The 23,960-nt window shown below is 49.1% G+C and overlaps 2 protein-coding genes across 5 annotated transcripts in view; one reads left to right on the top strand and one right to left on the bottom strand.

The window, feature by feature from the left end:
• The first annotated feature begins 24 nt into the window (after positions 1 to 24).
• Positions 25 to 3,412, top strand: NR2E3 (nuclear receptor subfamily 2 group E member 3). The gene is made up of 8 exons (XM_086620241.1): positions 25 to 82; positions 1,078 to 1,228; positions 1,850 to 1,953; positions 2,038 to 2,292; positions 2,378 to 2,559; positions 2,791 to 3,022; positions 3,097 to 3,202; positions 3,280 to 3,412. The coding sequence occupies exons 1-8, from the start codon at positions 25 to 27 to the stop codon at positions 3,410 to 3,412; spliced, it is 1,221 nt and encodes a 406-aa protein (XP_086476367.1).
• Positions 3,413 to 9,111: 5,699 nt separating this feature from the next.
• Positions 9,112 to 23,960, bottom strand: part of MYO9A (myosin IXA) — a 156,282-nt gene continuing 141,433 nt past the window's right edge. For 3 of the 4 annotated variants that reach the window (XM_086620015.1, XM_086620017.1, XM_086620016.1), the window contains exons 28-43: positions 23,770 to 23,927; positions 22,954 to 23,177; positions 22,469 to 22,585; positions 21,623 to 21,811; positions 20,602 to 20,649; positions 19,824 to 19,935; positions 18,845 to 18,906; positions 16,530 to 16,722; positions 15,954 to 16,082; positions 15,514 to 15,619; positions 14,927 to 15,058; positions 13,450 to 13,573; positions 12,590 to 12,643; positions 10,239 to 10,441; positions 9,890 to 10,032; positions 9,112 to 9,593 (exon numbers count right to left, since the gene is read on the bottom strand). In XM_086620015.1, coding sequence (XP_086476141.1) covers positions 9,112 to 9,593; positions 9,890 to 10,032; positions 10,239 to 10,441; positions 12,590 to 12,643; positions 13,450 to 13,573; positions 14,927 to 15,058; positions 15,514 to 15,619; positions 15,954 to 16,082; positions 16,530 to 16,722; positions 18,845 to 18,906; positions 19,824 to 19,935; positions 20,602 to 20,649; positions 21,623 to 21,811; positions 22,469 to 22,585; positions 22,954 to 23,177; positions 23,770 to 23,927 — 2,476 coding nt within the window. The remainder of the gene's footprint in view (positions 9,594 to 9,889; positions 10,033 to 10,238; positions 10,442 to 12,589; positions 12,644 to 13,449; positions 13,574 to 14,926; positions 15,059 to 15,513; positions 15,620 to 15,953; positions 16,083 to 16,529; positions 16,723 to 18,844; positions 18,907 to 19,823; positions 19,936 to 20,601; positions 20,650 to 21,622; positions 21,812 to 22,468; positions 22,586 to 22,953; positions 23,178 to 23,769; positions 23,928 to 23,960) is intronic. The other variant, XM_086620018.1, reaches the window with a different exon arrangement.

Here is a 23,960-nt window from a genome sequence, read left to right as displayed (position 1 = left end):
AGGTCCGGGAACGCCGGGTACGGGATGGCTGCGTCGCCGGCGGGGTCGGTGGTGAGCGCCGGGCTGGATGATAGCCCCACGGGTAAGAGGTGGTCTGCTGGAGTGGGTGCGACGTGGCGGGACCGCGGTCACTGGTTGGGGTTGTTCTCTGAGATGGTTGGGGTCCTCGTCATGGGCCTTCTCCAAGGTAGCCAGGGTTCCCGTCATGGGCCTTCGCAGGGATGGATGGAATCGCCATCGTGGTCCTTCTTCAGGATGGTGGGGAGTCTCCCGTTGTGGTCCTCCTCCAGGATAACTGGGATCCCCATCATGGTCCTTGTCCAGGATCCCTTGTGTCCCCATCACTGTCCTTTTCCAGGATGCCCAGGGTCCTCATTTTAGTCCTCCAGAATGGCGGGGGTCCCCATCATGGTCCTTTTCTGGTATGCCTGGGATCCTCATCATGGTTCTTCTCCAAGATAACTGGCATTCCCATCATGGTCCTTCTCTAGGACGCCCAGGGTCCCTATCGTGGTCCTTCTCCAGGATGCCTGGGATCCCCATCACGGGTCTTCTCCTGGCTGCCTGGGATCCTCAGCTCCCACCATCCTCCAGGACTCTGGGGGTCCCCATTGTGGTCCTTCTCTGGGTCGAATGCTCATAGCTTCCTACCCCAGCCTCTCCAGGATGCCCAAGGTCCTTCTCCAGGATATCCAGTGTCCCCAGCCAGGGCCCTTCTCCAGGACAACTCTGGTCCCTGGTTGTGCCCCTTCTCTGGGATACCTGGTATCCCTTTACTGGGACATCTGGTGTCCCCATTCCTAGGGACACCACTTTATCCCCTTCTAAAAGTCCCATGAGAGCCCATCCCATCCCACCCCACAGCATCCCGGGCGCTGGGGCACAGGGAGATGCCGAACCCCGTGTACAATCCCTGAAGTCCCCACAGTGTCCCCATCCACGTCCCTGGGCTGGACCAGCGGAGGTGGAAAACACCTCATGGCCAGCGTGCTGGGGGGGTGGCAGGGACTGACGGGAGGGACAAGGGACATCGGGGTGTCCCGAGTCACCCCGAATGTGGTGGCTCCACTCCCGCAGGGCTGAGCCCGGCCCCCGGCAAGGCGCTGAGCCCCGTGCTGCTCTGCAAGGTGTGCGGGGACACCAGCAGCGGGAAGCACTACGGCATCTACGCCTGCAACGGCTGCAGCGGCTTCTTCAAGCGCAGCGTCCGCAGGAAGCTCATCTACAGGTGGGGATACAGGTCAGGGGGTCCCCCCAGGGCAGAGACCGGGAGGACGGGTGGTCAGAGGGGCAGGGACCCAGGGGTGGACACCCAGAGGGACAGGGAACATGGGAATGGATGCTCAGTGGGGTAGGGACTAGGGCACCCAGTGGGGTAGGGACTAGGGCACCCAGTGGGGCAGGGACCCATGGGATGGACACCTAGCAGGACAGGGACCCCGGGGATGGGCACCCAGTGGGGCAGGGACCCCCAGTGGGGCAGGGACCCAGGGGAGATGTGAACCCAGCAGGGCAGGGACCAGGGGACAGGCACCCAATGGGGCAGGGACCTAGGTGGGAGGTCCAGGGCACCCATGGGGACATGACTCCCATCAAGGCAGAGTATTCACTGGGACAGGGCAGTCATGGAGGGGGGACAGGGCACCCGTTGGTTGGGAACAGGGTGCCCATCGTGGTGAGGCACCCATTGGGTGGAAGACTCCCATGGTGGGGAGGGGACAAGACAGCAGGGACAAAGCACCCCAGGACATGGTACCCCTGGGAGCAGGACACCCCTGAGGGACAGGATCCCACCCTGGGGACAGGGGCCACCCCAGGGGCTGCAGCCGGGTGCCATCTCTCCCCACAGGTGCCAGGCAGGGACAGGGCTGTGCCCAGTGGACAAGGCGCACCGCAACCAGTGCCAGGCCTGCCGGCTCAAGAAGTGCCTGCAAGCTGGCATGAACAAGGATGGTGAGACAGGTGGAGGGGACACGGTGACGTGGTGGGGACGGTGATAACGGAGCAGTCAGCGTTGATGCCACCTTGTCCCCGCAGCTGTGCAGAACGAGCGCCAGCCCCGCAGCACGGCCCAGGTCCGGCTGGACAGCATCGAGCTGGACGCTGAGCTGCCCCCCGAGCACGTGGCCACCACCCGTGAGGTCCCCCCGACCCCCTGCCCAGCTCCCCATGGTCCTGGTGCTGCCGTCACTGTCACCCCGGGTCCCCGAGCGCCCACGCCACCCACCAACCATCGCTTCATGGCCAGCCTGATGACGGCCGAGACCTGCGCCAAACTGGAGCCTGAGGATGGTGGGTGGCCACAGGTGGGGAGGGGATAGGTGAAGGGTTGTTCCCAAGGTGAAGTGACCACCAGAGTCCTCTTCCATCCCCACAGCTGATGAGACAGTGGATGTGACGGGCAGCGAGCCGGAACGGGCAGTTGGCGAGTACCAGGTGGCACCGTACCCAGCGACCAGCCCCGAAAACGTCTACGAGACGTCGGCGCGTCTCCTCTTCATGGCTGTGAAATGGGCCAAAAACCTGCCCATCTTCTCCAACCTGCCCTTCCGTGACCAGGTGGGGTTGGGGACCCCCATGGGGCATCGGGGACCCTCACGGGGCAACAGAGACTCCAAAAAACATCAGCAACTGGTGGGGTGGGAACGCCTGGAGCATCCCCACAACGTTCACTGCAGGGTCTTGGGGTGCCCCTCAGATGTTCTTCAACCTAAACCACCATAGTGGCTGCAGTGTTGGAGGCTTCAGAGCTGACGGGGGTTTTTTTTGGATCTCCCCCCCTCTTTCCAGGTGATCCTGCTGGAGGAAGCGTGGAGCGAGCTGTTCCTGCTCTGTGCCATCCAGTGGTCCATGCCCCTGGAGAGCTGCCCACTTCTGGCCGTCCCTGAGCCAGCGCCCGGCAAGCTGCTGCCAGCCGCCCTGGACATCCGGGCGCTGCAGGAGACCCTCAGCCGCTTCAAGGCGCTGGCCGTTGACCCCACCGAGTTTGCCTGCATGAAGGCCGTGGTGCTCTTCAAACCAGGTGAGGGGACCCACCAGCACCTGCTGCCCGTCCCCGTGTCCCCACCCCACCCCATCACCACCTTGTCCCTGCAGAGACCCGCGGCCTGAAGGACCCCGAGCAGGTGGAGAACCTGCAGGACCAGTCGCAGGTGATGCTGGGCCAGCACAACCGTTCTCACTACCCTGGGCAACCCGTCAGGTACCGCCGTCCCCATGACCCCACGGGTGACACCAGGGGTGGGGACACCCACCCATGGCCACTGCTCCATCCTCCAGGTTCGGGAAGCTGCTGCTGCTCCTCCCGGCGCTGCGCTTCATCTCCTCCGAGCGCGTGGAGCTGCTCTTCTTCCGCCGGACCATCGGCAACACCCCCATGGAGAAGCTGCTGTGCGACATGTTCAAGAACTGACCTCCCCCCACCCCGATGCCACCCGGCTCGTTTGTCACCCTGCGGTGGCACCCTGTCACCCACGCCCCGGCTCTCCTTGCGCCGGGATGCTGTGGGGCGTGTGAAGGTGTCCGTGGTCCCATCTCCAGGGTGGTGGCAGCTACTGGCAGCTGGGACTTAGGACCAGCTTCCCTGGGGACAGCTGGTGCCAGGGGGGTGTCCCTGAGCCGGTGCCAGATGAACCGAGAGCTCCTCGTTGGGGTGGGTGCCTCGATGGGTGCTGCTGTCCCAAACGCTGGAGGAACCCATGGACCCAGACAAGGCGCCCTTGCTGGGACATCACCACACGTGGGGACCCACTGCCACCCAGAGGTGACAGCAGCCTGGAGGTGACACTCGCCCAGGGATGATGCCAACCTGGGGCACGACACCACATCGGGGGTGACAAGGGCCTGGGGGGGGGGGAGGCCAGCTCAGGGGTGACATTGCCAGGGGTGATGGCCACCCTGGGGTTGATACCAGCCCAGGTGTGATGCCAACCCAAGGGTGATACTATCTCTGGGGTGACACCAGCCCAGGGGTGACACTGCCAGGGGTGATGGCCACCCTGGGGTTGATACCAGCCCAGGTGCGACGCCAACCCAAGGGTGATACTATCTCTGGGGTGACACCAGCCCAGGGGTGACACCAGCTCTGGGGTGACCCCATCCCAGGGGTATGACCCCAGGGCAGTGGGTGATGCCACCCTGGGGCGGGGGTCCCCTCCAACTGCAATCACTGCCCCTCACTCACGGGGTCCCCCCCGTCGTGACCTCAGCTCCGCCATCCCAGGGGACACGCGGTGACGGACCCTCATCCCTGTGTCCCGGGGGGGTCCCGCTCTGCCCCCCCATCTCCATTTTTTATTCCGAATAAAGAGGGTTTTGGCAGCCAGGCTCCTCGGGGTCCCCCTCCTCGGAGCGGGAGGGTGGGCACGGCGGGGGGCACCAGCTGAATATTCGTTATCTGAATATAAATCAGTAAAAGAAAAATAAAGAAGATGAACGTCAATAAATCTAAAAAACTCTCCGAATCTAAGTAAGCTCAATAGAAATAATCTGCATGAAAGAATCGGAATATAAATAAGATGAATCGAAATAATGTGAATATAAATAAGCTTAAAAAAATAATGTGAATATAAGTTAAGATGAATCGAAATAACGTGAACGTAAATAAAATGAAAATAAATAATCTGCATATGAATAAACTGAAAATAAAGTGTCTGACTAGAAATAATCTGAATAAAAAGAATCTGAATTAAGTAACCCGAACAGAAATAATCTGAAGATAAATAAATTGCAAAGAAATTATCTGAATATAAATAAAATGAACGTAAATAATCCAATTGGAAATAATCTGAATTAAGAGATTGGAATAGAAAGAATCTAAATATAAATAATCTGAAAAAAATAAACGGAATATAAATACAATCAATAAAAAATATGAAATAATCCAAATACAAATAAATTGAAAAGGAATTACCTGACTATAAATTAGATAAATGTAAATAATCCGATCAGAAATAATCCGAATGAAATGATTCGAATAGAAAGAATCTGAACTAATTGACTGGAATCCACAGAATCTGAATATAAATACAATTATAACAAAAAATATAAAATAATCTGAATACAAATAAATTGAAATTACCTGACTATAAATTAGATAAAAGTAAATAATCCGATTGGAAATAATCTGAACGAAATGATTGGACTAGAAAGAATCTGAATATAAATAGTCTGAATTAAAGAATCTGAATTAAATAATCTGAATATTAACAATTATAATAAAAATGATGAAATACTCTGAATACAAAGAAATTGAAAAGAAATTATCTGACTATAAATTAGACAAATGTAAATAATTTGATTGGAAATAATTCGAATTAAATGATTGTACTAGAAAGAATCTGACTATAAAGAATCTGAATTAAAGAATCTGAATTAAATAATCTGAATATAAATAGTCTGAATTAAAGAATCTGAATTAAATAATCTGAATAGAAATAATCTGAACTAAATAATCTGAATAGAAAGACGATTATAATAAAAATGATGAAATAATCTGAATACAAAGAAATTGAAAAGAAGTTATCTGACTATAAATTAGATAAATGTAAATAATCTGATTGGAAATAATTCAAATTAAATGATTGGATGAGAAAGAATCCGAATATAAAGAATCGGAATTAAATAATCTGAATATAAATAGTCTGAATTAAAAAATCTGAATTAAATAATCTGAATAGAAATAATCTGAATTAAATAATCTGAACTAAATAGTCTGAATAGAAAGACGATTATAATAAAAATGGTGAAATAATCTGAATACAAAGACACTGAAAAGAAATTATCTGACTATAAATCAACTAAATGCAAATAATCTCGACGGGAAATAATCTGAAGGGGAATAAAAGGAAGGGAGGGCCGAGCCGGACGCCCGGACGGAGGGCGGGGGGTGGGGACAGGGCAGGCGCCGTCGCCCCCCGGCACGGACCACAGCACCCAGCTCCTGTCACAGCTCTTTAATCAGCGCGGGCTCGGGGCAGGATTTGGGGGAAAAATCCACAATTTGCACTTTATACACAGCACGGAAGGAAAAAAGAACCCCCCACCCCCCGGAAAAAAACCCCGACAGGAATTTGGGGGGTTGACAAGTGGCAGCGTTCCCCCCCCTAGAAATTCGTCGCTTTTGTAGAATTACACTTTTATTTCTTTTTTTTTTTACCTTTTTTTCCCTTTTTTAAAGAATTTCTAGCGCGGCCGACACGGGATAATATATCCTCCGACAATACAGACTTTGTTTTTAATTTACACGCGGCAGACTCATAAATTACTTGACAAAAAAAAAACCCAAAAAACAAAAACCCAAACCCAAACCAAACTTTCCGTGAAAAATCAGAATAATTAACAGCCCGCCGGCCCTCTCCTTGCCAGTAGTAAGTACATTCATCCCGCTCCGGAAGAAAACCTCATTTTTTTGCCCCAAAAATCCAGCCCTTTGCCGGAGGGGATGCGCCGGAGTCCTCGGAAAAATCTCATTTTCCCCCCAGTTCCTGGGGTGTCTGGTGCTGGCCACCAGCTGAGCTCCTGCCACGATTTTTTTTTTTATATATATATATGTATATGTATTTATTTTCTTTATATATAGAGAGAATATTTATATATATAAAGAAAAATATAATATATATATAAAGAAATATATTTTCTCCATATATATTCTATATATTCTCTCTATACAGAGAATATATATTTCTTCATATATATGTATATATATAAAGAAATATATTTTCTCTATATATATTCTATATATTCTCTCTATACAGAGAATATATATTTCTTCATATATATTTTTATATATAAAGAAATATATTTTCTAGATATATTCTCTCTCTCTACAAAAAATACATATTTCTTCATCTCCATTCATAGATATGAAGAAATATATAACAACATAGAAGAGAAATATATATGAAGAATATATTTCTTTATATATAGGTAAATATACTATATATAAAGAAATATAAACACACATATATTTGTTTTAGATATATTTAGGTATATATTTCTATATATATGTCTATATATAAAAGCATATAAAGAATATACAAAATATATATACTATATATAAAGAAAACATATACTATCTATAGTAATATAGTTACTATATACAGTATATTTACTATCATATATATTATATATTCATGTATAGTATATGTATTCTTTATCATATAGTATAGATATTTTTCATATATTTCTCTTATATATATAAAAGAAACATGAATTATATAAAGAAACATATTCTTTATATATATTCTTTTATATATCTTTATATATAGAACACATATTTGCTTATATATATTTTCTTTATATATATATTTTATATACATATACATATATAAAAGAAACATATATCTCAAAAATAAATATACATATATACATATATATATATTTGGAGGCACAGCCTAAGCCAGATCCTCTGTCCTCACCTTCATGGCCACCACCCGCCTTCCCAGCGCATCCGGGTCGCTTCCCAAATCCCTATTTTTCTCCTTGGAAGATGAGAAAATCCCATTTTCCCTGATGGATGGGGGATGACTGAGTGGGTCTCGCTCCGCTCCCGGGATGCAGCGCGGAGGCGGATGCTGTTCCCGCGCCCCCCGGCTCGCCCTGCAGCATCTTATCGCTGTCCCCCATCGGGAAAAAAAAAAAAAAAATTAAAATAAAATAAAAATAAAAATATTTAAAGAAAAAAGAAACTCAAAATTAAAATAAAAATTTAAACAAAAAATTTTAAATAAAAAATAAACTAAAAATTAAAATAAAAATTTAAACAAAAAATTTTAAATAAAAAAATAAAATAAAAAAAAATTAAAAACCAACCCAAAATAAAAGAAAATCAAATCCCCAATGAATAAACCATTCCTCAAAAGAAATGGCACGTGGGGCAGGGGAAGAGGGGACTGAAGGGCGGCTCGGCTAAACCCAGGGATGTGGGGACATCTGGCAAATCACAAAATACCCCGGAAAACTCCATTTTTCCATATTTTCCCCCTTTTTGGTGGAGTTTTGGGAAAGGACGAGCCGTAACCCGCGACACCCAGCCCATCGGAAAGGACGGATCCAGCCTTTATTAATTTAATTAGTGCCCTGGGGCTCCAAGAATTTCACCTTTCCAGAAATTTTCGGGTACCCAGAGCTTCTCCGGGCACCACCGATGGTGATGATGATGGTGACGATGATGGTGACGATGATGGTGACGATGATGACGACATGGGAGGGTTTAAGAGCCGTTAGCTAGCATTGCTAATTAGCTAATTAGCATGCCAATTAGCATGGGCATCGCTTTTAAATTATGCTAATTACACCTCCAGGGATTTCTTGGTTTGGAAAAACTCAACGTCTAGAGTAAGGCGGGAGCGGTACGGGATGGATGGTGACACCGGTGGTGACACTGGCACAGCTCAGCCTATTGCTTCCCTCCTCCCCGGCTGAAAAATAATAATAATAATTAAAAAAAACCCAAAAAAACCCCAAACCAACCAAAAAAAAATTCTGTCTGGGCAAAAAATATTAAAAAAAAATTAAAATAAAATATATATATATTTACAACAAACTCCAGTCACCGGCATATAAACAAATATAGCTTCAAGTAGTCCTTGATTATTATTATTATTATTATTTTTTAATACTGATGGTCTCCAAAACGAAAAAAAAAAAAAAGAGGAAAGGTGGTTAGGTCGTGTTAAAAAATAATAATTAAAAAAAAAGGTGATTTTTTTGTTGTTGTTTTTTGGCAGATTTTAACGCTTTTCCATGCGCTTGGCGTCGGCGCGGATGAGGTGCTCAAAGCGCGGAGGGCTCGGCTGGCTGGAGCCTCGGGATGCTCCGGTGGGATTTTTTTTCGGCTTCGTTTCCTCCTCCCGACGGGCGACGCCGGCGATTCGGCACGAGGATTCGGCGGCGCCCCGCTCCGAGCCACGGCACGCTCCGAGGGGAAGGGCGCTGCCCCTCCACCCCCAATCCAACCCCCAATCCCAAAAAGTCTCAACCCCCCCCATCCCCAAAACCCCTTAAGGCCACCGTTAAAACCGTCCCGTCCCGGTTTAACGAAGAACTCATCCTCCTGGCGCTAACGAAGGAGCCGGCGCGCTGCCGGTGCCGCCGGCGGGTTGGAGCATCTCAGACCATGAACTCGTTGCTCCCCAGGAGGATAAGGGGTTGGGCGGCGGCGCGGTCGGCCTCGGGGTTCCTCTTGCGTCCCCCCCCCGGCCCCCCATCCGGAGGTTCTTTGGTTTTCGGGGGGGACGTTTTCCCGCTCTTCAGTTTCTGTTTGCCTTTCTCCGGGTTGAAGGTCCCGCGGGTGGTGAACTGAGGTCGGTCCTCCGGAGAGCGGAGAGGTGCCGCGACGCCCTCGGGGCCGGCTCGGCTTTCGGGGGGCTCGCCGCAACCCCCCGCTCGGTAGAAGGGCGATTTGGAGTACATCTGGAAGCGCTTCCGAGGCAGGTGGGGCAAGCAGGAGGTGGAGGATTGGGAGGAGGAGGAGGAGGAGATGGAGGCGTCGGTTGGGTCCGCCGGCTCCGGCCGCGGCCTGGGGTGCCGGCGCAGCCGGCTCGGCCCCTCCGCCCTGGCGGGGCGCAGGGAGGTAAGTGCTACGCTTCTCTCTGGGGAGGAGGAAGGACCACCGAAGGGTTAACACCTCGAAAGCACCCAGTGTCTCCCTCTTTACACCCATTTAAATTGTTCCACATCAAGAAGAAGCAGGAAGATCCAAACAAACCCTACACAAGCTATCGGAAAACCTGAGCGACCTCCTCTAGTTGAAGATGTCCCTGCTCATCGCAGTGGGCTTGGACTAGATGATCTCTGAAGGTCCCTTCCAACCCAACCCAACCCAACCCAACCCAACCCAACCCAATCCAACCCATTCTATGATAACCCCAAGAACACCTGGATTTACCCGAACGATCGGAGATGGCTCCTTCAGAGTCAAAGTTCAGATTTTCGGAGCTGTCGGCAGTGCCGATGGAGGCTTCGGACTCGAGGGTTTCGTCGTCGGAGGCGCGAGGCTCCAGCGTCAGCATCTCGAACGTCAGCTCCTCCCTGTCGAAACCAACCCAGTCCCATTGACCCAACGGGAACAAAAAGGTGGGGAGGAGAAGAAAGGGATGCATGTACACCAAGAGATCGTGGAGGGATGGAGTCCTCCAGGTCACCCCGTGAGCAGTACGTCAACCATATGACGTCAAGCAACATCCATAGGTAACCTATAACTAGGGGACGTGGCTTGAACCCTCAGCCAGACTCACTTTTCTTTCTGCAGGCTCTCAATCTGCTCCGTCAGCACCTTCTCCTCTTGCTGCATGGCTGCTTGCTGCTGCTCTGTCACCTCCATCTCCATGGCTTCCTCGCTGCTCATGGTCTCCTCGGGTACGTCCGTCACCGAGGGCAAGCGCACGGCGACGGGAGACGTCGGGCTGGGGTAGGCGCCGCGTCGCACGCGTCCTTTGCCCTGAAGATAGACAACGGTGTCACCACCACCAGTCGAGGCCGTTTCGCAAACATCTCAGGTACCAACAACGCAGCTCTCCCAAGGAGTGGAAAAGATGGCCCTGGCCATCGGTCCTCAGCGCTCTGCCATCGGTCACGGCCAGGACCCTCCAAAATCTCACCCCAGGAGACCGGGAGAGGTACCAGAAGGACTCAACACATTGGAGGCGGTGAGGATGGAGGTGGTGAGGATGAAGACGGTGAGGATGGTGCTGATGGACCAGCTGATGAACCAAGTGCAACTCGGATTTCAAAGCAAGCCCAGCTGGCGGCAGGATGGGTTTCTGCAAAGCCCACAGCCCGTGCGATGGGAAGCTTGACCTGCCTGGTGACCATGTTGGCTTTGGGTGGGAGCATCACCAGGGCTCTGATTTCAGAGCACTTGTCCCCCGCTCTATCATTAGATCGCGACTCGCATCCTTCCCTCGCCTACCCTCGCTACTTCCAGAGCATCGCAAAGGTCTCCACCGACTCCTTCAGCAAACGGGAACTCACACCTCATCACGTTGCCCACGCTCTGATCCTGAGATCCAGAAACCAAGGCCACCTCCAACGGTCCGTCATAAGATAATAAATGTTAACTTTTGTGCCCGCGGTTAAACGGCGACATTTAGTGCAGCTCTGAAGAACCATCGAATTTTTTTTTTTAATATTAAAACCGACGCTGAGGAAGGACTCAAATGGGAGTAGTATGTACGGAGGAATATTATACATGCAGCTGCTTCAACCTTTCAAGGGGCAGCTCTATGGATTTGCTCCACAGAGTAGAAGAAAAAGATGGATTTTGGGGGATGAAGGACACCACGCACATTAAAGAGCTTTTATCTTAACCATTACCATAACCAGACACATCTCATCTTCTAAATTCAAGATCCCGAACCGACCAGGACTTAGGAGATGGTGACCAGCCCAAGTCTTGGCCATCACTTGCTGCCCTCCTGACAACCACCCCCTGGATGAACCTGGATCTCCCCTGGGGTTGAAGAGCTCGTAACGTAGCTTTTCTCCCCGCGGGGCTATTCAAACCCTGCAGCTGGGGCATCCTTGGGGTTCTCTGACTCCCCGTGTGCCTGGAGCAGGCTTGCAGGTTAAAAAAAACTCCCTTTTTTCCTTTAAAAGGGACATTTGTTCCATTTTATCCCTTTCGTCTCTTAATGTCATATCTCTGAGGTGTTCTTCTGGTAGCAAAGCCGCTCACGCATCCTGGTGTTCTTCTGACGGCATCTTCTCACGTGGGCTCCTGAGCTGAAGCGCAGCTACCTGAATCCTCTTAGCCAAAAGCCCTGAGATCCCAAAGATCCCACCGGCTCGTGGACTTAAGCCCCTGTGAAACAGCACGCTTGCAAAACAGCACTGGGGGAGCAGAGCTCGAATTTTGCTCTTCTCCACCTCTTGACCCTCGTGGATGGTGAAGGATGGGGAGAAGCATCATGGGCTGAACCTGGTTGGAATGGAAACAGCTCCACCAGCATCCCCAAAAACCTACGGGCGCTTTCCCATTCGCTGGGAACTCAAACTCAAGCTGGGATGGAGTTGGAGAACACAGGGGTTGCTGGTCTCCTCTCAATTCAAACCTGAGTGTCCTGACCTTGAGTTCAAGGTGGTGGTGGTGCTCCACCTCCAAGAAGGTGGAGGAGACCTTTGGATGCCTCGTGGTCTCCGAGGCATCCGAGCCCAGGGTTTTATTCACCTTCTTGAGATACAGTAGCACTGCGAAGGCAACTTGATGCTGAAACGCATCCTGAGCGAGTAGAACTCGGGGTGGGAAGGGATGAGTCAAGTAAAGCCAAAAAAGAGGGAAGCACAGGATGAAAAAAGAAAAGAAAATAGAAAAAAAAAAAAAAATAAGTAGGAAGGGGAAAAAGGGTGGCAAGCAGTTTTTTTGGAGGAGCTGCGTGCAGGGATGGCTGAGCGCCGGCCGTCCCGAACTCCTGCCGCCTGGGGGGGGACCTGTGGGAGAAACGGTGGCCCTGAGGAGCGGCGCCCGCTCGGGGATGGGACGGGCAACGTCACGGACAATGGCCGGTGGGACGAGGCTGGAATGAGCGGCGGTGACAGACAACGGAGGGACGCGGCGGCGGGCGCAGGGCGCGCTGCAGTGAATACATACCGGGATGGAACTGCGGGTTATGCTCATAAATCTAACCGCAATTAGTACGGGCTTCTGGATTCGAGAGGAGATGAAAAGGAAAGCAGAAGGTTAGAGTGCACATGCCGCCAAAAAACCCGTTCTCCTTCATTTTTATGGGTTTTGTTTTTTTTTTTTTTCAACTGGGATGAGCTGGGCAGCTCTACAGCACCAGCCCCGCCATCTCAGGCAGCTCCTGCTTGGATTTCATCCCCCAAAAAGCAGGAGCAACGTGGTCCTGAGGAGCGCAGTGGGCAGGTCCAAGCAGAGGGGCCGCTCGGCTCCTTCGTCCAAGCGTGGGACGACTGCGCTGCACCGAGTCCGTCCCTCTCCCGCAGCCCAACAAGCCAAGCGCAGCATGCATCCGCAGCCCACCAGGACCCTGGGAAGCATGGAAGCTCAATGAGATGGGTTTGAGGCTCCCAAAAAGGCAGTGTGGGAACGGGGCGAGCCTTCAGGGAGCTCATTTTGGGTTCAGATAATGCGACCGAGCACAAAAAAGGATGGTCCAGGTCTCCCATGGGGCGATGTTGAGCCTCTCAATGAAAGGCGTGACTCAACCCAAGACCGAAGAAGCTCAAATGAAGGTGGAAACGTTGATCAGGAGCAACTGAGCTGGAGCAACCACGTTTCTACGGGACGTTCCCACCTCCTCATACTTTAGTACGACTCCCTGCAAAGGTGAGGAGCCACCACGGGGCTGAGAGTCCCTGTCCTGAGGGAGATGGTGTGGGAGGTTGTGAGGGGTTTGGGTTTCTGGAATAAGCAGGAGAAAATCAGGTAGGGTTGTGTCAAGGGCAAGGAGAGGACAGGAGGGAACAGAAATGGCTTTGGCATCTCACCATCGATCTGCGGATCAAGGAGAGGCGGCTCTTGGCTTTGTTCTCCGCGAACTCCAGGCTGTTGATGTCCTTGAGACGAGCCTTGTATTTGTTCATCTGCTCGACGACGATTAATTCTACGCAACTAAGGGGGGGGAAAAAAACCCAAAAGACAACAAAATGACTGGAGGAAATTATTTGATCTGAGCTAGAACTGTCTTGGCCAAAGATCTGTCTTGCTGGAAAGGCATGAAGGGAGAAAGGTCCTGCTGGGAACACAAAGGTACTGGAAATTCCCCCTAAAAAGAGTGATAATGGGCAACTGATGGATCAAGGAGCTCGGACTAGAGAAATTCAAGACCCTCGAGGATCTCACTGGAGAAACTCCCTCCCTTGAAGAGAGGTCAAGGAAATACAAATCTGGGAAAGGCAGGTGGCTTCCAAGCTTGTTTAGCTGAGCTGAACTGTTTAATGCTGACAGGAGAGTGTTTGGGGGAGAAAAATAATCCTTTCTGCATAATAAAATTGGAGGATGTGCTATAGCTAAAATCTAAGGGAGAAGCTACCGAGAAATCCAGTAGAGGGATGGGTGCTCCTATCAGCTGGGTGTCCAAGCACATTCTGTTCTTCAGCAATTTTAATAGGAACAACAGAATGGTTTGGGTTGGAAGGGACCTTCAAGACCATCCAGTTCCAATCCCCCTGCCATGGGCAGGGACACCCTCCACTACACCAGGTTGCTCAAAGCCTCATCCAACCTGGCCTTGAACACTTCCAGGGATGGGGCAGCCACAGCTTCTCTGGGCAACCTGGTCCAGTGCCTCAGCACCCTCACGATGAAGAATTTCTTCCTTAGATCTAATCGAAATCTCCCCTCTTTCAGTTGAAATCCATTGCTCTTTGTCCTAGACTTACTGGAGGTAAAACGACCTCTTTCAGAAGCTCGGTCCTTTCCTGGATGGCTTCCATTATTATAATTGCCTCCATTATCTATTTTTAAATCGATTTAATATGAGCCAGACTGAATTTGGGCAAGAGTTTCACTTTTTCTCTGCAAAATCTTTGCAATTGCATCAAATACCTTTAAGAAATCTAAGTAGGCAATATTAATATCGCTGCAGACCACGCAAGCTCACCTCAAATAAAAAAAAAAGACAAAATTAAGCAAGAATAAAGATCTGCTCGCCATAAACGGGATTAACTACAAAACCACGTCAGCACGAGCTCCACCTTTTCCTGCTGAGATGGAGCTCCAGGCAGGAGCACAAGTTCATCTGCTCTTGTGGATGCTCCATGGCTTAAAAATCCCCGTTCAACAACTTCTTGGGGACTGAGAGAATATGAAATATCTTCATGAAGACGCATTTAACACGTGTTTGTAACTTCCACGCTAAAGCTCCCTGTTCTTGAGCCATTTGACCGTACTCGGGGTTATCAGGACGTGAGGGATAACATGGCAATGGTCATGGAGCCGGATCATCCAGCCCCACGTCCTTACGTGGTTGTTTTACTGATGTCCTGAACGCTCTGCAGCGGGTCTGTCGTGTCGGGGCAGCGGAGGATGCAGGGAGCAAAGACGATGGCCAAGGCATTAGCTGACATGCGATTGGTCTCTTCTTGGAGGGCAATCCTAAAAAAAAAATAGGGATTAAGAGAGAAGTCAGAGGTGAAGGCACCTCCACTGCACCTCTTCCACTGGCCATACCGAACAGAGGAGATGACACTTCTACAGTGCAATCTTGCTCTGCGAGCAAGCGCGCTGCTCAGTCCTCGATGGAGAAAGCCAAACCCAAAGACAACTTAGATGTTCCCAAGGCAGGCAAACGACCAGCATTTTCCACTCAAACAACCTGTCCCTGCAATGGCAAGAGGCACCATGGAGTTGCAGGAACCAGGAGCCACCAAAGTCCTGTGGAGGTTGCTCATCAACATGAGTATCATCACGAGAAACAGCTCTCCTCCCAGGAGACATGATGGACCTGAAAGCTCTTCCCTTCCTTTTGCCCACCTGCTTTCGGTCTCGGCTGTTTCAGTATGTCTGAGCATCCCGAGCCTGTTGTCTGAAGCTGCCTCGGCCCAACGTACCTCACCAGGTGGAAGATGAGACGCTCCAAGGTGCTGAGATGGGTGCGGGACAGCTGGTCGATGACCGAATACACTCCCCGCACTGTCTCCTTCCTGTCCTGGAGACCTGTGGAGAACGCACCAGCGTTTACAGGTGGCTTCTACGTCTTCCTCTTATTTAAAGTGATACTTTCTTACTTTTACTACTTCAAAGACAGATCTTCTGCCCAACATTTTGGTCTGAAATCTGCTGAACCACGATGCAAATGCATGTCATCGAAGGTGAGATGGAACGGCCCGTGGCTTTGCATGAAAAAACCCTTATGGCCAAAAAAAATCAGACTTTGAAACCAGGCAAAACCAGCTGGTTTGGACTTGAAGAGTAAATAAAGAGTTTGGCACTAAAAGTGGCCACCGTTTCCCTCTGCCAAGGGCATGGCATAGCAAACGAGGCTCCTTACCCATCGCCCGCAGAAACTCCTCGTAGAGCTCGAAGGTCATCAGAGGGTTGGGTAGATCTCGGAGCCACTGCTTGAAGACGCTGGCGATGACGTGGATGTTGTAGTCGTCTAAATTCACGTTATCGATGTCTGCATTCGGCAGCGGATTGAGGAGAGAGAATAAAACCAAGAGGCAACGATCAATGAAGCCATAAATGAAGCCAGTGCATGGATAAGCTACTCTTGGACAGAAAATGTTCATGTGCCACCCCAAAACCACACTGCTTTCAAAGTCAAGAAATCCACCCCCTGATTTCAGCTCCGCATCTTAAAAATCTCTATTTTCCAGGGTGGAATTTTTCCATAGGTGGGACCAGGATTTCTTAGGCAGCGTTTTCTCTCTACTAGAATGACTTTTTTCAGGTATCACACCCAAAAAAACATGAGTCAATGACCAGAGACGTGAAAGCATCACTTGTGTTTTCACAGCCTGTGGTTGGGGAAAGCAGGACCGCTCCATCGAAGCATCCCACCTTCCTTACATCCAACCTTGTAGATTTTTCTCCTTGTGTAGATTTTTTTTTTCCATCCTTTTACCTGTATCAAGCCCTTGCCGCAGCTCCTTGATCTTGTTGGTGGACCCTGATTTTCTGTAAATGCCCTCTGTGTACAGCCCGTGCATTTCGATGTAGTTGATGAGCTTCTCCACCAGCACTGGCACTGCTCGTTCCTCGCTGGTCAACCGGGAGAGCTCCACGCCAAACTGTCGAGAGGAGAGCTCGGGGTCATACTGAAAAGGAAAAAAAAAAATGTTTTAAAAAAAGGATGGAATGCTGGTGCAGTGCTTGGATCCAACTGCTATTCAAACTTCTTCAGCTGATCCAGGTGATGTGCAAGTCAGTCTGATGAAGGAGGACAGGACAGTCAGTAATGTACTTCTTGGAATGCTAAATCGGACTCTGGACATGGCACCTGAAGTCATAAAAGTTTGGATTTTCTCTCTTTAACCGCTCCACTGTGGTTATATTCTCAGCCTGGCAGAGTCAATGCAGCTGGGCATGGTCCTCCTCCACCTCCTGCCCCTCTGGCACCATCTCCAGGGATGATTTCACTCCCCAAAGAGGTTGCACGAAGCAGAACAGATAAATCTGAGTCTTGAGTACTTAGATGAGCTCACAGCATTGGCAATTACAAAATGGCTGTGAACAAACATGATGCCAAAATAAGAGCATGAAAAAGAATATCTACATCTGTCAGGAAGGAAAGACCCTTTGTTGGCTGCAGATGCTCGCTGGAGATCCATTCAACATCATCCTTTCATTGACCTTGTCAACCTTATGAGATGATGTGGAGAAGTTGCCTGTGTTGTTTCATGCTCTATGGAAAAAAATGCACCCCAGGAACATCTGGTCTCAGTCACCAGTTGATACTCATCATCTGCTCTTCAACCAGCCTGCCTGGCTGCTAAAACCATCAGCAAATGCGATGCCACAAAACCTGTGTGCTATTTCACTCAAATAGAAAGTCAAGTAGCTCTGAGATGAGGACCAAGCATGGGTGAAAGTAGTTCTATGGCCACCAAGAGAGGTGAGCTTGGTGTTTGCTCAAGTTCACCACAGATCTGGAGAAATGGATCCAATCTGGGACAAGGCTAACAGTTACAAAATCAACCGTTGCCAGGAAATAAAGACGTCTTTCTCAAAGCATAACAGATGGTTTGTGGCTCCCTGTTGCCGAAAACAACCCCCAAAACGTTAAACCACCAAGCACAGCCAAGCCAGAGCCTTCCTAGAGAAGGACCTCCAACCACCCAAGTGGGAAGCTCCTCTGGAGGCACAGTGAACTCGTTTCCTTGGGTACAGCACAAAAACTTCCTTGTGCAGAGAAATCCTGAGAAATGAGAAGGCTCCAAACATCTCTGAGCTTCTCCGAAAAAAAAAAAAAAATACTCAAGAGATGTCATCCAACTTCCCAGATTTTAGAGCAGAAACTCATATGAGGCGTTCCCAGCTTTTGCCAAAATACTGCCAGAATGGGAAAGAGTGCAGCGGAAACACCATATAAATATCCAAAACACAAATATATTCAAATATATATCTCTTCAATGTATATATTCAGATTATTTCTTGGGAAAATGCAATCACGCAGCTTTACGGAGGCTGTATATTATGGAGGCTGTACATTATGGAGGCAGTATATTATCAAGGATACCTGTTATCGAGGCTGTTCTTCCTCGAGAAGCCTCCCAGGGAGCTGATAAAGCTTTGCCCACATTATGATTCTGGCTGCCTTCTCCTTCTTTTGAGCACAAAATAAACTATTTCAAAGAAAACCCACCAACTCTTGGTGATTCGTTGTTAGCTGGGGTGACCTGCTGCATTCATTCACTGTCCTCCGTACCCTCAAACCCAGCACATGATATTTAATTCTCCTCTAAGGAGGATGGTGAGTGCTTGAGCATCCTCCACTCACCCTTCATCGCTCAGCTCTTGTGGTGCCGTTGTTTGGGGACCGTGCCGTGAGCCTGAGCAGGGACCAGTGGGGTCAAGAATAACCCGTATTTCCAAGAATAACTCCACATTTAAGAATAACCCCACATTTCCAAGTCCTTAAAAGCTACAAAAGGAGGTGGATTTCTATTATTCAGTGTGATTACAAAGCAGGGAACATCACTGCAACGTCTGCTGCGTGACTTGGCAGATACACAGTGATGCATCGCTACGTTACTCCCAAAATACTGGTTGGAGAGACCTCCAGGGATCTCTGGTCCAAGCTCCTGCTCGAAGGAGGGTTATCATCAGCATTATAGCGAGTTCTGTGCCTGTAAATATTTTTTTATACGAGCTTCGGATCGCCATCTGAAAGGTGGCTTGAGACCACCCAACGAAAGAAAAGGCTTGAGAGACATTTACCTTTTTGGAGCACTTGGTCGTGGTTTTAAGACAGCACTTCTTGTGACAAGCATATTTACATACTGCAACGAAGAAAAATAGTATTTAATCATGCAAAAAGTCAGATCGCTGGAGAAATACGAATTAATATGAATTAAGTAGCTCCTGTCAGGACTAGCAGGTCAAAAGCATGTTGAATTTGCAGTTCCCAAGGGCCAAGTTCATATTAGATCCACTTAAACCAAAAAACAAAGTCGTCTTTAATTCTAAAGATCTCATATTTAAGTCTGTGAAACATTAAAAAACTCCTGAAACATTAAAAACCCCCTGATAGATCAGCACGTAAAATAATCCATGAGTCACTCTGAGCTATCAGACACAGATACCCTCAAAGAGGTTGGAAACAGCACCTGATTTGTATTCTTCCCACACTGGCCATCACCCTGAAACACCCCCAGGGTTGATACTTTCAACCTAATCAAAGAAACGTTAGAAAAACCAAAGCAAAGGATCAACCTTTCCCATCGGTCCTCCTCTGTTTTCCTGATCTCCCCAAAAATTCACATGCCTGGAGGTCATATGGGCTAAGCCAAACGAACTTGCCATGGTCATGAGACCCACGGGCTGAAGCCGTAGGGCACCTTTGCCATACCTGACTCTCTTTACCATCCTTCTTACCTTGGCACTTAAATATGGTTTGACTTAAATATGGGTTGACCATACAGGATGACCGCGGGATGACCATGAGACAAGACGTGTAACACAAAGTTCCTCCACACAGAACTAACCGTACTGTGAGGACTGGAAGGACTGCTGGGATGGACTTTCTCATTGACTTCAGCAACTCTTAAGATGTGTCCCAAAAGTTCTTCTAATGTGAAAAGGCCCCAAATTATTTGAGAGTGGGGTTGCAAGAAACAGCAGAGAACACCTTTCAAAACCCAAAAACTCATCACTGTGACAGAAGCACATGGAAAAACAGCCAAGAGAACATGCTTACATTTACAAACAGAAGCCCTGTCCATTATCCAGATCAAGGAGGAACAATATTCACAGTAGGTGGGGATGCTGTACTGGGTCGCCTTAAAAATGTGTCCGTTGTGCTCTTCCACCTGCAATGATAAAGACTGGGTGGTGAGATAAAGGAGATGGGTGAAGAGTTTGCTGCAAAATGGGGAGATAAACCCAGTCAGTTGTCCAACTTTTAGCTGCTATTTGCTATTTTTGTTTCCTTTTTGCCCAATGACACTGTAGGCAACCCAAACAGACACCCAGCCCGTGCGGGAACCAAACTGTGATGAAAGCAGGTTAGAAACTGCGTTTGACTGAGGTTGGTTGGTCAAACTCTCCATGTTAAGAAGGTCTTCTATGCATCCATGGCCCCTTTTTGCTCTGCATCTGCATCCTTCCTAGTACTCATCGTATCCTTTAGGAAAAAAGGAGATGTAACCTCCTACATCTCTGATATTAGAGATGTAAAACACACACAATAAATTTCTGCAGGAACCCAGAACAACATTTCCTGTTTCACTCTCGGTTCTTCTCTAACAGCTCCTGATGCGAGACATGTTTTCAGAGGACAACCTACAGCCATCCTTCAAGCAAACCTAATCCACCTCGTCCACCTTTCTAGCACGTCCTTTCCCAGCTGCAAGTTCATTCTGGTGAGATGTTCAACCTCAGCACTGGACACGTCACGGGCAGGTCTCTTATTACTCATCATTCTGGCCACGAAGACATTAATTTTTTAATGTGCAGGCACAGAGTGCTCAACTCACCACATCCGCTTCCTTTTTTCTCCTCTTTTTTCGTTCCGTTTTTGGCATCTGGTAACAGAAAGAGATTTACGCGTCTTTACGGGCAACTTCCCCAGGTAAAGCGTACGGAAGGCTCGTATCTAACTTCACCCACCACTCTCCAGTCCCATCCTCCAGTACACCTGCAGCCCCAGGAGAGTCACTTTAGAAAACTCTCCTACAGATCGCCCTGTTTCCAGAAATCCCCTGGACAACTGTCCCCATCTTCACCTCAGAGTTGGGATTAGCTGCTCTGCCTCCAAGTCCAGCACTAGTGACCTAAAGCTCTCCCATCTCATGCAAGACACCCAAGGAGGACATGGCCCAGCACTGCAGCTGGAGCTGATGCTCAGCCTGCTCAGAAGAAAACCTGCTTGGAGAGGACCTCGAGGAGGACTCGGAGCTGAAGAGCCAGAAGATGAATTATTTGTGCAATAAACAGCATCTCCCAAGCCCAGCTTGAGACCCTGTGGTTGTCCTTGCAGACAAAAAGGAGCAGAAAGTGAGAAGCTCAGGTTTGTGAAAGGCACACTGCAAGCTCTGACTGTAGCTAGACGTGCAGGACAGTCACTGCCTGTGTCTCCTTCTCCTGTAACCCAACCGATGGGTAAGTATGTGGTCACCTGGGAAGAGGTCAAGAGACAAGGAAAGCATCTCTCTCTTTCACTTTCCCCCAAAGATTGAAAAAAAAACCCCAAAACTAAAAAGGAAACACCAGGAGATGTCTGTCCAACCATCCATAGATGGCTGCAGCTTTGCCATGGAGACGACATCTACATGTTGGCATTGGCCAAGGCCCAGCTCAGCCCAGATGTGAACTGGGGTTTGCTGAGCCCAGTGAAACACAACCAATGAATCACGCCTTGAAGGCTGGCTTATGTGGTCCACCTCAGCTTAAAGCAGAGGAGAAGGCAACAGAGGTTCTCATGTGTCTACAGAGAGCATGACCCCACAGAAAGACAGTTCCCAAATCTTCAAGAGACTTAAGAAAAGTGCCGACTACCTTCACTGCGGTGTAGTCCAGGGGTTTGTACTCGATCATATATTCATCCAGGAAGACTTTGAAGGTATTGACCCAGACTTTAACTGGAGACTCACTCCAGTCCCTCTGCTCAAGCCTCATGGTCTTCTCCAGAATCTGCTCGAATAAGGCGTACAGGTCCTTATAGCGGATGCTTTTCCCATCATCCATCTTTTAAGGAAACAGAAGGGAAAAGAAAAGGGATTTTCATACGTCCTGATTGCCTGTTCTGCTCCAGGTAATTATTTCAACCTGACCAGCTTCCAACTGCGCGGGGAAGTCCCAGTCTGACTAAAAGTAGGAAAAAAGGATCCTCTAACAGAGAGTTGTTTTGTGACCTTTGGCAGGGTGGCTTCTCATGGAGCAGGAGGACGTTAAACGCCAGCTCAAGTCTTACAGGGAACTTTTTGTACAACCTGGGCAGTAAAAGAGCTTTTTTTGATGTCTGTGATCCCTAAGCCACAGCGATCGTCGCTCAGATTCAGAAGTAGCAGAAGAGCAGAGCTCCGTGTTGCTCAGATGTCCACCCCTTGCAAATTTAACGCAAAGGTTTCCAGGAACTTTGGGTAGGAAAGTTTATTGACTTACTGTCATCTCCCGTTTGGCTGGGAGCAAGTTGTAATGAGGAGACCAGAAATCTCCACTCAAGAAGGAAGAGTTTAGTCCAGATTTACAGCTCATGGGACTGAATACGAAGGAAGAATGTCCTTCCTTTGGGATAAGCACACCAGGGATGGAAGGCTCAGCAACATCTCCACCACCAGGAGGACTCAGAGCATCTCGTTTCTCCTGGAGAGGGAAGCTCTCACCCACCACCCAGTCACTTACTGCTAACGCCGAGGAGTAAAAGCTGAAGATGTTTTGTCGGAATTCCTTCAGCGCTTTCTTGAACACGACGTCCACCAGCGTGTCCTTCTTGCTGTCCTCGTTATCCAGTTCATTCATCTGGGAAATCAAAGAAGTTAATGCACCCAGGTCACTTTTGCTGCGGCAAAGCACTGCATGAGATGAAGCACCACAAACCAGTAGCTACTCCACCACAGGCAGACGATGTTAATAACGATTACAAGGTGGTTCCTCCTGCACGTGAACTAGAAACACGAGCATTTCCCCACAGCCTTCAACTCCTGCCCTCCTAGGTCACCTGTTGTGCCCATCTTTTCTCCCAAGCCTGCCCTGGTGCATGCTGCACACCCTTAGATGAATTATTAGTAGTGCTACTGCTGCCCCCAAGGATAATTTTGGCTTCATTCACTCCATCTGCTCTTTGAGCTCTCTGATGATTCATCTGGAGCAGCGAGGACAGGAGTTACCTTTTTCAGGAGAAACTCATCCATGCTCTTCAAGTCGCTAGCGCTGGTTATGATCTGCAGCGAGTCGTTCTGCCACTGCACGGGCTCCAGGGCCACGTTGCTGATCTTGACGCTGCGCTTGCGTTTCACTTTGGGAGAAGGTTCCTTGTTCTCCTTGAACTCCCGTCGGTAGATACCGGATAGCTCAGGACTCCGTGGAGGGGTCAGGTGGTGAGGACTCAACTCTACGGGTGATAATTAAAAACAGGGAAAGAGATTGAAGAGCAGATGAAAAATAATTGTGCCACTAAAACAGGGAGATGGGCATCGGAATAAACCTGCGGAGATAAGCACTGCGTGGTACTCATAGGAAGATTAAACGTCATCTCTCCTTTGGTCATTTCCTCTGTCAAGAGGAGAAACATCTGTTCATGTCCAGACGTCTGCCAGGAGGATTAGCGACATGGAATTCCTCAAGACCTGTTTTGGATCCCGCCCTCTAACCTACTTGCCATCGTTTTGAGTTGATGCCATCCGTGAATTCAAGAGACGTGAACCAGCACGGACATTCCATTTGTGCAGCTTCCCAACCTGTCCTCCTACAGCAGCCTCAGCCAGACCCCACCATCGTACACGATGCTCTCACTTACAGACACCCGAACCCTGCAGATAAGCCAACCTTCCTCGGTTCTACAGCTTTACCCAAGCCCCTACGCATTGGGCTACACTTGGTTGTAGCAGAAAGCCAAGTTTAAACCAGTATTTCCCTCTGCCGTGACAGCAAACGCAATTTCTCTGCTCCTTACGACACTGGCACCATGCCACCCCACCACCTACCTTCGCCAAGCTGCAAGCCAGAAATTAGCTCCCTGCCAGGAGCTTCTTGCTCTGCGTACAGCTCCAGCAGCTCAGACTGGGTAGCAAGCTTCTCTCGTGAGGTCTTCTTCTCCCCTTGCTTTCCCTTCACCCAGAACCTCATCTTGGCTCGCTGAGGTCTGTAAATAAATCGTGGAAAGAGGAAACACTTC

The sequence above is a fragment of the Tauraco erythrolophus genome, chromosome 14 (genome assembly GCF_009769465.1).
Source record: "Tauraco erythrolophus isolate bTauEry1 chromosome 14, bTauEry1.pri, whole genome shotgun sequence".
NCBI lineage: Eukaryota > Metazoa > Chordata > Aves > Musophagiformes > Musophagidae > Tauraco > Tauraco erythrolophus.
This window is presented reverse-complemented; position numbering and strand designations above follow the sequence as displayed.